Raw genomic sequence first — 16,524 nt, 5'->3', positions numbered from 1 at the left:
TGCAAATAGTTTGACTTTGTTTAAAATGGATACACTGTGACAGTGCTAACAATTCTTCAGTTTCCTAAGGAATGAGAAGAAAAGACTTGATGCATTTGGCTGTTAGTTTACATAATCTCTTAGGGGACTTTTATCTGTTTTACATGATAAACTGAATTTTTCAATTCATAGACACTTCCCTAAAAATAAATATTAGAAGTTCTACTACTGCTAGGATATTATTTAGGGCCTTAATGAGTCGGCTTTCTTTTTCTTTTATCAAATGGCAACATAGAAATCTGTAACTCAAAAAGTTCAATTCCAGGGTGAAGAGTATATGGGAACTCTTTATACTATTTTTTAGTTGCAAAAATCTAACTTGCTGCTGGATTAGATTTCAGTGTAAAAGAAAAAGAGGAATCAAGAATTCCTAGGGTTTGGGCCTGAACCGCGTTGTCAAACAGTGGTGCCATTCATTGAGCTAATAAGTAAGACTGCAAGTTTGGGGTTAGGAAATCGTTTCATTTCGGACAATTTAAGTTGAGATTGCTATAAGGTATCTAAATGAAGAAACAACTTAGGCAGTTGGATATGTTATGGTGACTCTGAAATGTTAAGGTGCAATCTATTGCAGTCTTAACTAAGGACTATTTTTGGTAATCATTAGTGTATAGACTTGCAAACAGCTTAAACATGTTCCCTGGATTTCAGACTTTTACATTGTACTGTCTACTCAGATCTCCACTTGGGTATCTAGTAGATACCTCAAAACTCCTGATCATCCCCAAAATTTCATACACCATCTTTCCTGCCTCATTAATGAAATCTCCATTTCCCCTAGTTGTTCTAGCCAAAATTTTGGACTCCTTACTTTCACATTCCACATAGAATCCATCAACAGATCCTCTTGACACTGCCTCCATCAGAATTTGACCATTCTTGTCATCTCCACTGCTAAACTACCCTTGCCAGGATTCTCTCTTGCCTGAATTATTACAGTTGCCTCCTAAATCATCTCTTTTCTTCCTAGCTTTGCCTCCCTACAATTTGTTCTCCATTTAGCAATTAAGGAAATGACATATAACATGATTCAGATCTTTTTAACTTCCCATTATACTCAAAGTAAAAGTTAAAATCCTTACAGTGGCCTACAAAGCCCACACCAGCTGTTCCCTCATTTCCTCCTACCTCATTTCCTCCCATTCCCCGCCTTGCTTCCTCTGCTTCAGTTACACTGACAGCTTGATTGCTTTTCAACACCAGGCAGTCTTCTATCTCAGGGCTTTTGTATATGTCCTTTATCTGCCCAGAATGTTCTTCTCTTAGATATCCACATGGCTTCCTATGTTATTTCTCAATGAGGCCTACTCTTTCCAATCTAATGTATAAATAATCACCTATCATATAAATAATATATAATCTATTATATAAGTAATAATCTATTGTATAAGCTATAACCCCCTCCCTTCGTATTCCCTATTCTTTCTTCCCTTATCTTTTTATTCCATAGCATTATCATCATCTAACATACTATATTATAGTATGCAATATAATATAGGCTTAGTTTTTGTTTATTTTTCATTATTTATCTAGGTAAGCAACAAAACTTGTTTTTTATTATTATTATTTGTTGTCTGTCTCCCCGACTAGAATGTAGTACTGGTATTTCATCTTTTTTATTCATTCATATATCCTCAGTACCTAGAATGCCTATTGAATGAATTGATAGTATTTAAAGAAGTAGAACTTAAAGCTTTTCTGTTTTTGTGAATTTTACCAGCAGATATATTCATTCATGTGAAATGGCAGATATACAAGGTTATTTATTAGTGTTGTTTGTAATAGCAAAAGATTGGAAACTATCTAGATGTCTTTTAGTAAATCAGTAGTTAAATGAATTATGTTGTATCTATAGAATAGAAAAGGTATTCCCGAAAAAAGATGAAGAAGATTCTTTATATACTACTATAGAATGATCTCCAACACACAGCAAGTGAAAAAGAGCACAGTCTCAAACAATGTGTATAATATACTACCATTTGTTTAAAAAGATAGCCTATGCTAATTCTGGAAGGACCCACATAACTAGAGACAGTGGTTCCTCCAAGGAAAGGAACTGCATGGCTAAGGAAGGGTGGGAGGGAGGGAAATTTTGCATTGTACATGCTTTTGTCCCTTTTGAATTTTGAAAAGATGAGTATAGTGCCATATAAAATAACTTAATTGTAAATGCCCTCAGACCAGGTTAACTTATCTAGAAGAGAATGTAGGTAGAGACTATAGAAGAGAGAGGGTTGCTCATAATAACTATGTAATGTAAATACTAATAAGAAAGTAGTAAAATTCACTATTAAGTTTGAGGAAACTTGTTCAGAAAGATTTAAGTGACCTGTCTCAGGTCATTCAACCAGTAAATTTTCAAGTTTGAATTTTCTGTTTATTCCAAAATGGTCCATTTCCCTCAACCGTTTAAAGTTGTTTATATATTAAAAGTTATTATCTAGTTGTCAGTTAGATCAGTTACCTATTCAAATTATTCATAACATGCATTTTGTGTTGAGAACAAATGTAGTTCACTCTTGAGGCCCTTGTAAGTCCATATTTTCTGAATGGTTATTTTATTTGGCTGATAATGTTCTAATGATTTATTTGGATTTTTCAAGTTAATCTTTTTCTCATTCTAGTCTTTTGTTTATTTTGTTGTGGTAAACATCATGTAACGTAAACCATCTTAAATTGAGCAATTCAGTGGACACAGTGTGAATACCATCTTTATTTCCAAAGCATTTTCATTACATCTAAAGTAAACCCTATTCTTATTAAGCATTTTCCTCCAGCCTCTAGGATCTGTTGTCTGCTTTCTGATTCAGTGGATTTACTTATTCTATTTTATATAAATAGAATCATATAGTATGTAACCTTATATGTTTGGCTTCTTTCATTATATTATTGAGGTTCATGTATGTTGTAACTTGTATCAGTGCTTCATTCCTTGTTAAGGCCGAGTAATATTCTACTGTATGTATACTTTTGTTTATCCATTCACCTGTCCATGGATGAATATATAGATTTTTTAGTTCTAGCCATCCTAGTGGATGTGAAGTGGAATCTGTGTAATTACCATTAGCTCTATCTTAAATGGAATTCTTAATTTCTTCATATAGCTTTGAGTTAGAATATGGTTTCCTTTCTTTTTAGCCTTAATGACTCCCTTTAGCATTTCTTATAGGACAGATCTGCTAGTAATGAACTCCCTTGGCTGCTGTTTATTTGAGGATGTCTTACTTCGTTTTTGAAGGATAATTTTACCACATATTGTTTATCTGAGAATAATCATTTTTGAAGAAATACTTTGCCACTTATAGAATTCTTGATTTTCAGATTTTTTTCTTTTAGCACCTGAACTGTTCTACTCACTTTTGGCCTCATGGTTTCTGATGAAAAATCGGCTGTTAGTCTTACTGAGGATCTCTTATTTATGAAGAAGAACTTGTCTCCTGCTGCTTTCATGAATGCTATTGTCTTATGACAGTTTAAGTATATGTCTTGTTATGAGTCTTTTTCAATTTATTCTGCTTAAGGTTCATAAAGCTTCTTGAATGTGTAGACTTTATCTTTCATCAAATTTCAGAGAAATGTTTTCAATCATTATTTTTAAAAATATTCTCTCTGCTCTGTTCTCTCTTTTTCTCTCTTTTCCCATAATGTGTATTTTGGTATGCTTGATGGTATCTGCAGGTTCCTTAGGTTCTGTTACTTTTCTTCAATTTTTTTTTTCTTTCTGTTCCTCAAACTGAATGCTTTTAATTGTCCCATCTTCAAGTTCATGGATTCTTTATTCAGCTTGCTCAAACTTGCTGCTGAACATCTACTCAACTTTGCATTTCGGTTATAGTACCTTTCAGCTCCATAATTTTTATTTGGTTCTTTGTACAGTCTCCATCTATTGATATTCTCATTTTTTTTACAGATGGTTTTCCTGATTTCCTTTATTTCTTTATCCATGGTTTCCTTTAGCTCTTTGAGTGTATCTAAGATGGTTGATTCAAAATCTTTGTCTATTTAGTCCAATGATTAAACTTCTTAGGGATGGTTTGTTGACTTTTTCCCCTGTCAATGGCCATATTTTCCTAATTCTTGTATGCATTGTAATTTTTTGCTTAGCATAACTTTTTCAAAGTTCAAATATCAGCACTTCATTGCCAAATAATACTTTATTATATAGATATACCACATTTCTTCTATTTGTCAGTTGATGAATTGTTTTTGAGTTGTTTCCAGTTTGACTATTCAAATTATGCTGCTATGAACATTTATATACAATTTTTTCATGTGGACATATGTTTTGAATTGTCAGAAAATTAGATATATACTTCAGAGGAAATAGCTGGGTCACATTGCATCCTTAATTTTTAACATTTTAAAGAACTACCAAGCTGCTTTCCAAAATAGCAATATTAATCCCAATAATAATGTATGAAATTTCGAATTTCTTCACCTTTTCTCCACAATAACACTTATTATTGCCTGTCTTTTTATTTTTAGTCATCTTAGTGGATGTGAAGTGGGACATTGTGGTTTTGATTTGCATTTCTCCAGTGAATAATGATGCTGGGCATCTATTCCTATGCTTTTTGGCCATTTGTACATTTTCTTTAGGGAAATATCTATTCAAGTCTTTTGCCCATGTCTTCATAGTTTGCAAATATTTTCTCCTGTGGGTTGTCTTTTTACTTTCCTTGATAGTACCCTTCAATATACAAAAGTGTTTTCTTTTGACAAAGTCTCATTTGTCTATTTTTAGTTTTGTTGCTCATACTTTGGATGTCATATTTAACACACCACTACCAAGTAAGAGATACAACATCCCTTCCACTTTGAAAATAAATAACATATTAATGTAAAAAAAAAAAAAAAGAGGGAAGAAACTGTTACCCAATTCCAAGATCATGAAATTTTTGTTTCTGGTTTTGTAGGATTTTTACAACTCTAGCTATTAAATTTAGGTCTTTGATCCATTTTCAGTTAAATTTTGTATATAGAATGAATTAAGAATTCAACTCCTTTCATTTACATGTGGATATACAGTGTTCCTAGCACTATTTGTTTAAAAAGGTGTTAAAAAGTAAGACATTGTTTCTCCAGTAAATGGCCTTGGCATTTTTACTGAAAATCAATCTTTTCATAGGTATTTGGGTTTATTTCTGAACTCTCAGTTCATGTCTTTCTGATGCTTTAACTTTTTCAGTTATCATCACTTTGTTTTTGTTAAAATGTAAGTTACTTCTTTTCACTTCACTTCTAACAATTAGGACACATTTCATTCAAATCCAGATGATGCATTACAAAAGTGATTCTGGTAGTGAAGGTGGAGAAGAAGAAGAAATGGCCATCCTCCCTCTCTCTGACCCACTTTCCCTCACTGCTGTTAGAATGGATTGCTTTAAATTATCTCCCTCAAGATGAATGCCCTGTTTTTCAGTTTACGATTCCATATTTCCAAACACAAAGAGTTTAAACCTATATAGAAGAATTACTATACAGTTTTGAATTTGAGTTGGCTTCTCAACATGAGAACACTATTTTGAAAAAATCTGAAGATTCAGATGGCAAACATTGTATTCTGTCATTCTGTGGTTTGCTTCTTAGTCTTATGTTCCTTACAAGTATTGGCATTTTTGTTTATACTTCACTTAAAAATTGCCGTGGCAGCTGGTCGCAGCATAAACTGACACGGAACCCAAACAGTGACCAGTTTCCCTAGCAACAAGCGCTCCGCATCAAGACAGACCCCTTCTGGCTCAGTCCCCCTAATTGATTCATACACTCTCCCTGGAAAATACGGCAGGTGGGATCAGGTCACAAAGCAGGATCCAGGGCTGGGGTGGCCATAAATGGATATAAGGAAAGACAAAGAGAAAATTGTGAAAAGAAATGACAGTGAGAATTCTCCTCACAAGTAAAAATTAGGGTTGCAAGTGAAGTGGAAATAATGTATACCAAAAATTAGTATTATTTTGATAATAAATTGGTAATGAATATTATTTCGATAATCATTTAATCAGTAGTTGGCTTATATTAGACTCTTCTGGTTCTTTCCCTGGCTTTCCAGTGCTACCTTGCTAGTTTTCCTTTCCCTTTTTCGACTATATTAAAGTGTTCAATTGTTAAGCCTCAGCTCTTGGCCCTCTGCTCTTTTTCTGTTTTCTTTCTCAATTTTGCTGAGAACACAGTAATTAAATGTAGGTCTTTATGTCCAAATTTGTATTATCTGAAATACATTGTGCTTGCTTCAAATAATGTTCCTGTTTATTTGAACTAGTAGCAGTAGCAATAATTGCAATTTATGTAAGTGACATTCTAGAATTCTTTCCACAGTTCCTCACTGAGCCCTGTGTGTAGTGCCCAGACCTGTGAGTGTACACTCATTGCACTTCCTCCTGCTGTCCTGACAGTGCTATCGTGGCAGAAATAAGTACACTGTTTTTGGCTTATTCAACATGTTGATTTTTGCATTGTCATGATTACAGATGTTGATTACCTAATACTAAGCTGTATTAAAGGAATACATGTAGAGGAGAAAGGTGTTTTAGGGATTGTTTTCCTCTTTTTTTTTTCTTAATCATATTTACTTACAGGGTTTAAAAAATTTAGGCCTGAAATACAGAATTATTTCTGAAACTTTTTTATTCATTTTTGTTGTATCATTTTTTGAAACCTGTGCTGATATGACAGTGGGGTTTTTTTATTTTAGTTTTTAAAGATTTTATTTATTTATTTATGAGAGACACAGGGAGGGAGAAGCAGGCTCCATGCAGGAAGCCCAATGCGGGACTCGATCCTGAGACTCCAGGATCGTGCCCTGAGCCGAAGGCAGATGCCTAACTGCTGAGCCACCCAGGCATCCCGATATGACAGTGTTTTAAAAATATTTTCACCTGTTATTGCTATTGGTCACAACCCTATGCAGTGGAAATATATCTGAGTGAATTTTACATTCTGCTTGGAGAAAGGTTTCAGAATCTACCCTGGAAATGTTTATTTACAAGATACATCGCAGATGCTTAATCTATTTATTTCTAGTAAGTATACTTATTATAATAAATTTGGCAAAACTAAATATATTTACATATATTCTCCCACTATAGGGTATCACATTTGATGAATTCAGATCATTTTTCCAGTTTTTGAACAACTTGGAAGACTTTGCAATAGCCTTGAATATGTATAATTTTGCAAGTCGTTCTATAGGACAAGGTAAGTAATCATCTTTCAAAACTTAAAAGCAAAAAATAATCCTATGTTGTTTCTAGGGACTTTGACAACAAATTAATGCAGTTTTCATATTAGCCATCAAGTTGCCTGAAAGTATGGTGTATACTTCGATGGGAAATCTATTTTCCCTAAGCAGAGTTTTGGGGAAATTTGCTAAGTTTTTCCATTGAGTCTATTACTGGCCTTCATTTCATTTTATGGGGAAGAACTAATGATGCTTATAAATATCCAAAGAGGAAGAAACCTCATAACCGCTGGTAACCTTGAGGGATGTATATCTATCTACAGAAGAGCCAACTGGCTTAAGTGTCTTGATAACTTATTCATCTTAATCTTTAAAGTGTCTATCGCGGATAGTAGGTGCTCATTAAACATCCACTGACTATAAATACATTATTAACCTAAGATATAGCTACTTATTGGCCCTTTTAATTCAAACCACAGAAATTTTCTGTTCCCTAAAAGATAGCATGATTATCGGAAGAGTCATGTGTTACATAAGGTCATGACCCCCGTTTGGAAAAACTTCTTTTATAACCTTTCAAGTAATTAACACATTATAAAAACATTATTAACTATTTACTTCTTTTCTGTAACATTTGTCTAGATGAATTTAAGCGCGCTGTCTATGTAGCTACTGGCCTCAAACTTTCACCACATTTAGTGAATACAGTCTTCAAGATTTTTGACGTTGACAAAGATGATCAATTAAGTTATAAAGAATTTATTGGAATTATGAAAGACAGACTCCATAGAGGATTCCGGGTAAACCTATAAATTTGAAGCCTATTGATATTCTTTTTAAAAACAAAAAAAGGAAAAAGCTCCATATGTTTCAAAAACAATTTCTATTAATTTTTAAGGATATAAACATGAAATGTTATATTTGACAAGAGAAAACATAAGATTGTACTTATTTTCAAAAACTTTGAGGTGTTAAAAGTTAATGCTTTTTAAAAATATAAATCAATTTGAATTTTAGTAACTTTTTTTCGTATGCAATTAACTTAATGTCTCCATCTCAGTTTGTGGGGAGAAATGTTGCCAAATATTTTTTGATTAATTCATTCAGCACACAGGCAGTTCAGACTTGGTACTAGATAATCAAATAGCACGATTTCCATTTTGCATGATGCAGAGTTCGACCAGCAATTTGAGGCTATTAAGTCACTACATCTTCAGTAACTTTAAATAGAAAACAAGGTTAAAAAAACTTTGTTGAACTGTTTTTTTTTCCTGTTTACATCTTATATTGAAAATTATTAATGATTTTTTTTCTCAGAAATGTGTTTTAAGTAATGAAATGTAGTATAGGTCAACAAAAGTTCATACATTTAACATATTTGTAGATGTGCCACAAGAAAAAGTTTTCTATTAACAGCTAGAATGTTCTCTTTGGTAAGAATACCCCAAAGTACTATACATCTAAAAAGATAAAAAGTTATATATACCAAAAAAAGAAAAAATCAAGAAATCTTAATATTTTTAAAGATTTTTCATGATTTTTGTAAATCCAAGCCCTGTTGGTCAAGATATTGTGTACTTAACTGCCACCTAGTGGTCAGTTGTTAACATTTGAGTCTGATAGCACAAATACCTGAAAGGATAAATATACATTGAAAATAACTTACTTTTCCTTAAAAACTTTAGAGCAGCAAGATGGAATTAAAATACAAACTATGCTATAAAACCTGTGACACTGTATTTCTCTCTCAAATGTTTAATGTTTTTATTTTTGCTTTACTTTTTATTGCATACCCCATATTTTTATTGCATGCCCTGTAACGTTTTAGTTACATTTGCATACTTTTAATCCTTTGTTCTACAGGGTTATAAAACAGTTCAGAAGTATCCCACTTTTAAATCCTGTCTAAAGAAGGAACTTCATAGCAGATAAGTATGTTAGTCTCTCTAAGTTCATTCAGTAACGAAGGATCATAATTTATTATTTTTTATTATGACATTTAGGAAAGAAACAGAATTATAACTATTTTTACTTTTAGGTCACTAATTCAGTTTACAAATTAATCTTCTAATGATTTCATTTTAGACCAGTAATTTAAGAATCAGTCACTCCAAAGCATTAGTTTGCTATTAGGCTGTGGTCCAAAAATGAACTAGAATGAATAATCATTTGACTGGAATTCTCTTGGAGGGTCTTGAATAAAAAATTTTCTGTTAAACCTACAATTTTGTATCTGAGAAGATACAATACAATGAATCCAAATAGGATTTTTATAATCTAGGACCATTAGCATCTAAGGAATATTAGTTACTGTTTTATAGGATCATGTCCAAACATCTGCTGTAATAATAGTAGGTAACTTTTTAGTTATTTAGGTTCCTGGCCCTATATGAGGTGTTCTACGTGTAGTGTCTCATTTAATCCTCACAGATGGATGTCCCATTTAAAACCAGGGAAAATAAAGATGTACTGAGTAATTTATCCAAGATAACTTGCTAGTAAATGGCTCACTAGGATTTGAGCCCCATTCTGTCTGATGGCAAAGCTATCTTATTTATTGTTCACTAAACTATCACCACAGAATGCAGTAGTTGAGGAAGATGCAGGAAATTCATTCAGTTTATGTCAGTCCAAAGAAATAATTCAAATTTGCTGCTCATCTCCAGAATGAGAGGTTTGCTTTTCCTTTTTTCTTGTGAAAGTCTATCGTAGCTACAAAATTTTGGTTGGATTGTAGGTTCTCCTTAAGGTAGATCTAAACAGTGAAGGTTTCGTTCATTTATACATGCTTGCAAATATGTGTATTCCCTGCTGTTTCTCCCGAGCTTGAAACATTTGTATTTGTCTATGGCAGTGTTTCCCAGAGTAGTTCCATAGGCTATCAATATGTATCATTCAAAAAACACAAAAAAGCTGCTTAGTCAAGTAAGTTTGAGAAATACCATAATAAGCATGGTTCGGTAAGTTTCTTCTACGTTAGAACTTATTAAATGTTAATATGCCACTATTTATTTGTCTAAGAGAAAACCCAAGTATCCACTATTTTGCAAAGCTTTCAGATCTAATGTTTTATGGAACACATTTGGGAAACTCATTTTGGGTCTAAAATGTTTAGCAGCAAGTAAGCTTATTTATCTATCTAAGGTGGTAACTGTTGAGTGAACAAAAGAAGTCAGATCTTCTTCCTCTATTTGAAAGAACTTCATCTGCATATAAGAACTTTCGCTAACATTAGAAAAAAGTAGGACCATACTATTTGTTCACTTAAGTAGTATTCTCAACCATGTAGTAGTACATAGAACCATAGACAAAAACAACATTTCTTTTAAACCTTTGTAATACCGAAGGTTAGACAAGTTACTAAACAAAATACTAAAATTTAAGTTTAAAGGAAATGTTTTGTTGTTTTGAATCCTGTATTTTCTGTTGAGTGTTTTTATGATGTGCCTTACTGTTTCACATTAATATCATAATACTAGTTAGTTAATGTCATCACCTCTTGATTTCATCCTAAATATTGCTTATAGGTAATACATATAATATTACATATATATACATATATGTATTTTTTTTAATTAGGTACTTATAAAGCAGAGTTTTAACGATTCTTATCTACACGACAATGGAAGAAGCACAAATTTCAGAGAGTGGAAGCAGGTCTGAGATCAGAACATGTGGAAATGAAGGAAAAGATGAAATGCTAATTATAATTTTTCTTGACCGAACTCTTAAACAAAAGACAGATAAAATGCATCTTCTCATTAACTTTACATGTTACATGTTATCAAGTTGAGCTTTTACCTTGATTTACTGAATTCTTTGTACTTTTTCATTCCCTTCAGAAGTATGTAGATACTTCCAATGACTATATAAGAATGTATTTTAAATATTTTTTTATTTATTAGAAATTGCCTCATTTTAAAATACAATGTGACTCCTGGAATCTAGATCATTTAAAAATTAACAGCAACAACATATTTTCTTTGGTTTTGAACTGTGAACTTATTTTCAGAAAATGAATATTCCTTGAGATTTATTTTAGGGCCTTTAGAATTGTTTATAAATCCCCATTATTACCAAGTTTTTAATTACATTAAGATAGTTTTGAAAAACAAATAGAAATTAAGCCACTATATAATACACTGTGATGGTTTACATTATACTTTTACTTATAAAAGTACTCATTATACATTGTGTGAATCATATAAAGTTTTTAAAAAGTTTTTGTTCATTTACCAAAATCATCAGAATGTTTGGTATTCTTTTATGTATGCAGTAAAGAAATTTAAAATGTAGATTCTTTTTTCTCAAAAAAAGTCACATCTTGATGGTAGAAGCAGTAGCATTTATGGCAGCCATCCCTGTCCTTGCAATTATGGTCTTGAACATGCTGCTGCTCCTCACTGCAGATGGCATATGTTCATAACACCAGTCAAAATAGTCTCTTGCAGCTTTGCAACTTCCTGCATATTGTTAGTCTGTGAGTACTATAAAATGCAAATATAAAATGGTTTAGAAGAGTGATGTATATATTTAATAGAATATTTTGTTTCTTGTAAAAGGACCACATGCAGAAGGGATGCCAGACAGCCAGTAATAATGAATAATTTAAGAATAATTCATTATTTCAAAACAATATGACTTAAAGAGAAACTTTCTAGTGAGAAACAAAATGAGACTTTCACATGGAGAAAATAATTTGATAGTACTTAATGGAAGTCTGTTCAATTAAAAAGTGTAATTTATAAAAGGATACTGTGCAAAAATAAGACTGAATTTAAGTTAATATATTTATATATTATATGTAGAAGATAAGTTCATTTATCTTCTTTTTTAAGATGTATTTAATGTAAATTGCACACACTCCAACTATTACCTTGCTTTTGCATATGAAAATAGGAAATACTTTGGTTTTATAAGTTATTAATGTGAAGTTGATAGTTCCACATCAGCCTATTTATAAAAATATTATTTCCAAGAAAAAGTTACTATTAGCATTAATGTATTTGTTAAACTTTTTAACATTCTTTATCTGGTATTATTTATTACATTGATATAGAATTATATGATTCATAGATTTGAAGATTCCATATGGTATAATAGTTTAATTTCACCTGCTTTGAAGGTTGATTCAATTGACTAACTACATGAAAATGCCAGTCCACTCATTTAACATGACCACGGCCTGTTTTATCTTGCACTGAATGTTCTCGATAGTAATTATTTGATATCCAGAAAAATTTTTTTAATGCAATTTACTTTTATCTTTGACTATAAGCTATATTATCTTGCCTACGTGGAGAAATTGCTATTGAGAACAGTTCTATAAATATAGATTTAAAAATGAATTCGTTCACTAAAATTCTTCATAATTCTGTCAGTCTCCCAAGGTATCCTACATATGCAGTCTTTATTGCTTTTCAGTGTAAATGAATTTTCCTTTACTTATAAGGCTGCAGCATAATACTAAAATGGGAATAAATAAAATATTCTGATTAAATGAAAAAAGTAGTAAATTACAGTCCCTCTGTATTATCACTGTTGAACTCTATCATCTATAAAATGGGAGGTAAAAACATCTCCCTGGATTTTTGTTTACATCAATTAAAAAACTGTTAATGCTCTGAAAATAGTAACAGACTAAATGTATGCTGTTATCCTCAGTATTTCCTTCTACAAATTATTCTTTGGAAACATGAAGCTATAGATAAATTTTAGTGTCATACTTTACAGAAAATCTACATCCTAAAAGGTTTTTGCTATTTCTCAGGATCATTTCATATTTAGAAATTCATTTAACTTAAGTCCCAATTTATTGTTTTTATTATAATATATAATTGTAAAATAACAAAGTGTTGTACATTCTTATATTATCTTAAAATAAATATACCTGCCCTTGAACTAAGAAACTTAATAGTACTTTGTTTTATGTATATCTGTGGACTACTGTCTTTCTGAAAAATGTCAGCTTTGAACTTTGAAAATTTTTGTTGATAACCAAACCGACATTGATTTTAGACCTTCTGGTATGGCAATACATGCCAATGAGATTAATCTCACCAGTATTTTAGTAGGTGTAAATAAATAAATCACAGAGCCATAAAGCTTCTCAAAGTGTATAATAGGAATTCATATATTGTAGAATTATAGTCATAGGTACTGGAAAGCTTCTCAGGAAGCTTCATGTGACTTAATGAAGTATCAATTTTGCTTTACAGAACTGAGTGTTTAAATGTCTTAAAGTGATTAAACCAACACTACTAATGTTGGTATGTGATAGACCTCATTTTACTAAGACAACTCCTATTCTTTTATAGCCATAAATTAACATTTAACATAGTGCTTTTACTTCCATAGGCTGTAAAAATATGAATTGTGTAATATTCGCTAAGTATTAAATAAAAATTCTAAGTGATAAGAAAACATTGTGTGTTTTTTTCTTTTAATTGGCAGCACTTTTATTTTTTTCATAGTTCATGAAATAACTTTGTCCTACAATCAATCACATCTTGTATTCTGTGAAATACTGTATGAGGAAAATCAATGCAAAGATATAATTCTCTATATCTTTATAATCAGTAGATCACAATCAGTATTTTTGGCACACTAAAAACTGAGGAATATACCTATAATTGTGACTACAGGCACATAAATATACAATGCTTAGAGGAAATAAAAACATTGTTATTAACGTTTTCTGGAAAAGATAAATTTTGTCCAGTATTATAAAGGAAGAGAAGGACAAACAATTATGGGAAGCAGGATGGAGAAAGTAAGTAGAGAATTGGAGAAGGGATCTGAATGAGGAAAGATTTTTTAAATTGAGATTGAACAGTTTTTAGAAAAATTTAAAGAAATGCATAGACAGTTCTTAAAAAAACAAATTTAAAGAAATACAAGTTAAATTATCAATGACAATATATCCCTTCTCATGTCAAACTGAAGAGATGGAATAGTTTGGAATGTACAGTGTTGGTTAACTATGTGTGGCAATTAACAGTGAGGCCATATGTTTGGGTGCAACATCTTTGGAGAGCAATATATAGAAATAGCCCAAAGTTTTCACCTAGAATTTTACTTCTGGGTTGTAATATCCCAATACATATGTTGATAAATTTGTGTGCCAACAAATATAACTATACAATGACATTCATGTGACTATGAAAAAGAATGAAGTCCATTTATGATATGAGATGATCTGCAAGGCACTTTTATAGGAGCACAGCAAAGTACAGAAGAATCTACAATATGCTGCGTCTATTCAAAACACACTTTCATTGCATAGAATTATATTTTAAGGTATCTTCATCAAAGTTCTATGTATATATTTCTAAAAGTCAAAAAGCTCTAGAGGGTTAAAATAAAAACCAGCATCTCTCTTCCCATCAGCCCTCATTTCTGCTCCTCTGAGGCTATGCCACTTTCCAATCTTGTAGCAGTTTCTCTTGGAATCTGCCTTCCTATTTCAGGATAATATATTATACAGATATTGATTGATTGATTGATTTAATTTTTTTAGATTACTAATCGTTGACTTCCTCCAAAGGAAGATAGGAATTTGACTGTCTTACACAATCCCCCTCCAAGACAGACATTTCCCCTTCCCCATCCTTTCAGCATAGTTAGAGCATAATTTTAGTGAAATCAATTATTACAGCATCATCAATTATTTCCTTTTTTACACATCTTACTTTCCCTAGAGGTATTTTTTATCTTTAATTTTTTGTATACTTCTCATTTACCTACCATCACTAATTCATCCCCAGACTCATCTCCAGAACTAAACATACATTGTTAATGCATTCCAACCCATCAGGTAAATATGTAAATTTTTACTCATGATTTTAGAGATGCCTCCTAGGGCTTTCGTTCCATCTACAATGGTTGTTTTCTAGTCCTGACGCAGAACTGTCATTCCAGGATCTCCCTTCTCTATCATTCTATTTCACCCTCTCCATATTCCTGGTCTTCCTCTTATCTTTTCATATTTTGAAGTGGAGCACCATCCTCCATTGTGTCCTGGGAAAGGCTGCATTAGAAATAAATGTTTGAGATCTATAGGCCTAAAAATGCTTTTATTCTAACACATGCTCAGGTAACAAGTTGTCCAGGGATAGGCATCGAGAATGGCACACCTCTTCACTAAGAACTTTGAAAGGATTGCCCTGTTGTCTTCCAGCTTACAATATTGTTCTCAAGATACATTTCATTCTGATTCCTGACCTGTTTGGTTTTCTTTTCTTTCTCTAAAAGTCAATAGAATCTTCTTTTTGTCACTACTGTTCTAAAATTTCACATTGATATAAATTGGTAAAGACTGTTTCTCATTGATGTGCTGGGCACTCCATAGTCTTCAGTCTAAAAACTTAATGTCATTTATTTCTGCAAATATAACAAAACCATAATAAAAATTTCTTTGAGTGCTCCCTCCCCTCTTTTCTCTGTCCCGTCCACTGAGAGTTTCTATTCAGATATTGCTTCTACACCACCTGTAATTTTTCTCTTTCTTACTGTTAATCTCTTTTTATTGTCATTTTTTAAAAGATTAATTTATTTCCGAGAGCGCAAGCGCACACTCATGTGAATGGGAGGAGGGGCAGAGGCAGAGGGAGAGGAAAAATCTCAAGCAGCCTCCCTGCTGAGCACAGAGCCCAATGTGGGACTCAAGGCCAGAACCCTGAGATCATGACTTGCGCCAAAACCGAGTCCAGCGCTTAACCAGCTGAGCCACCCAGGTGCCACTTTTTATTGTCATTTTTAAAAAAATTACTTGAGATTTTTTGAAAACCTTCTTACAGTCTAACCATTCTCTTGAGCTTTTTGTTTATTCTGTCACTTTTTAAAGTCATTCTTTGAATTTACCTCCTGTTCTTGTTTATTCAATAGCTTTTATCCTCTGGTTATTTTAGTTTCTTATAGATTTTCTTCTGTCCTCTTCATTGCCTCATTTTTCTTTTTTGTTTGTTTTTGGGGTGTCTCAGATTTTTCTCAAATATCTGGTAACCTTTTGCTATACATTTGTACTCTTAAATTGCAAGCACATGGAATTAGCTTTGACAGGTGAGTCTCATTGCTGTTCTGGCTTAGTCATTTTGTACGAGGGAGCTGGACTTTTTTCAGTATTGATAAACCTCTCTCTTTCGTCAGATCTCTTCTGCCTGTTGGTTCAAAGCCTAGCCACTATTTTATCCAGAGCTGTGCTAGTCAAATGTGCTAGTCTTTGTAAACGGAATCCCTGTGCTTGGACCTCTGAAGAGTCTTCTGCTGGTGTGGGGGGGTGGGGGTGGGGTGGTGTTGGTGCAGGA

At 32.3% G+C, this 16,524-nt stretch overlaps 1 protein-coding gene across 6 annotated transcripts in view; it reads left to right on the top strand.

Annotated features, from left to right (window-relative positions):
* Nucleotides 1-13,642, top strand: part of MICU3 (mitochondrial calcium uptake family member 3) — a 95,555-nt gene extending 81,913 nt beyond the window's left edge. For all 6 annotated transcript variants that reach the window (XM_072776209.1, XM_072776206.1, XM_072776207.1 and 3 more), the window contains 4 exons: nucleotides 7,128-7,236; nucleotides 7,862-8,019; nucleotides 9,083-9,151; nucleotides 10,799-13,642. In XM_072776209.1, the coding sequence (XP_072632310.1) occupies nucleotides 7,128-7,236; nucleotides 7,862-8,019; nucleotides 9,083-9,151 (336 nt within the window). In that variant the 3' untranslated portion in view covers nucleotides 10,799-13,642. The remainder of the gene's footprint in view (nucleotides 1-7,127; nucleotides 7,237-7,861; nucleotides 8,020-9,082; nucleotides 9,152-10,798) is intronic.
* The last annotated feature ends 2,882 nt before the right edge of the window (nucleotides 13,643-16,524 follow it).

The sequence above is a fragment of the Canis lupus genome, chromosome 15, assembly GCF_048164855.1.
Source record: "Canis lupus baileyi chromosome 15, mCanLup2.hap1, whole genome shotgun sequence".
Lineage (NCBI taxonomy): Eukaryota > Metazoa > Chordata > Mammalia > Carnivora > Canidae > Canis > Canis lupus.
This window is presented reverse-complemented; position numbering and strand designations above follow the sequence as displayed.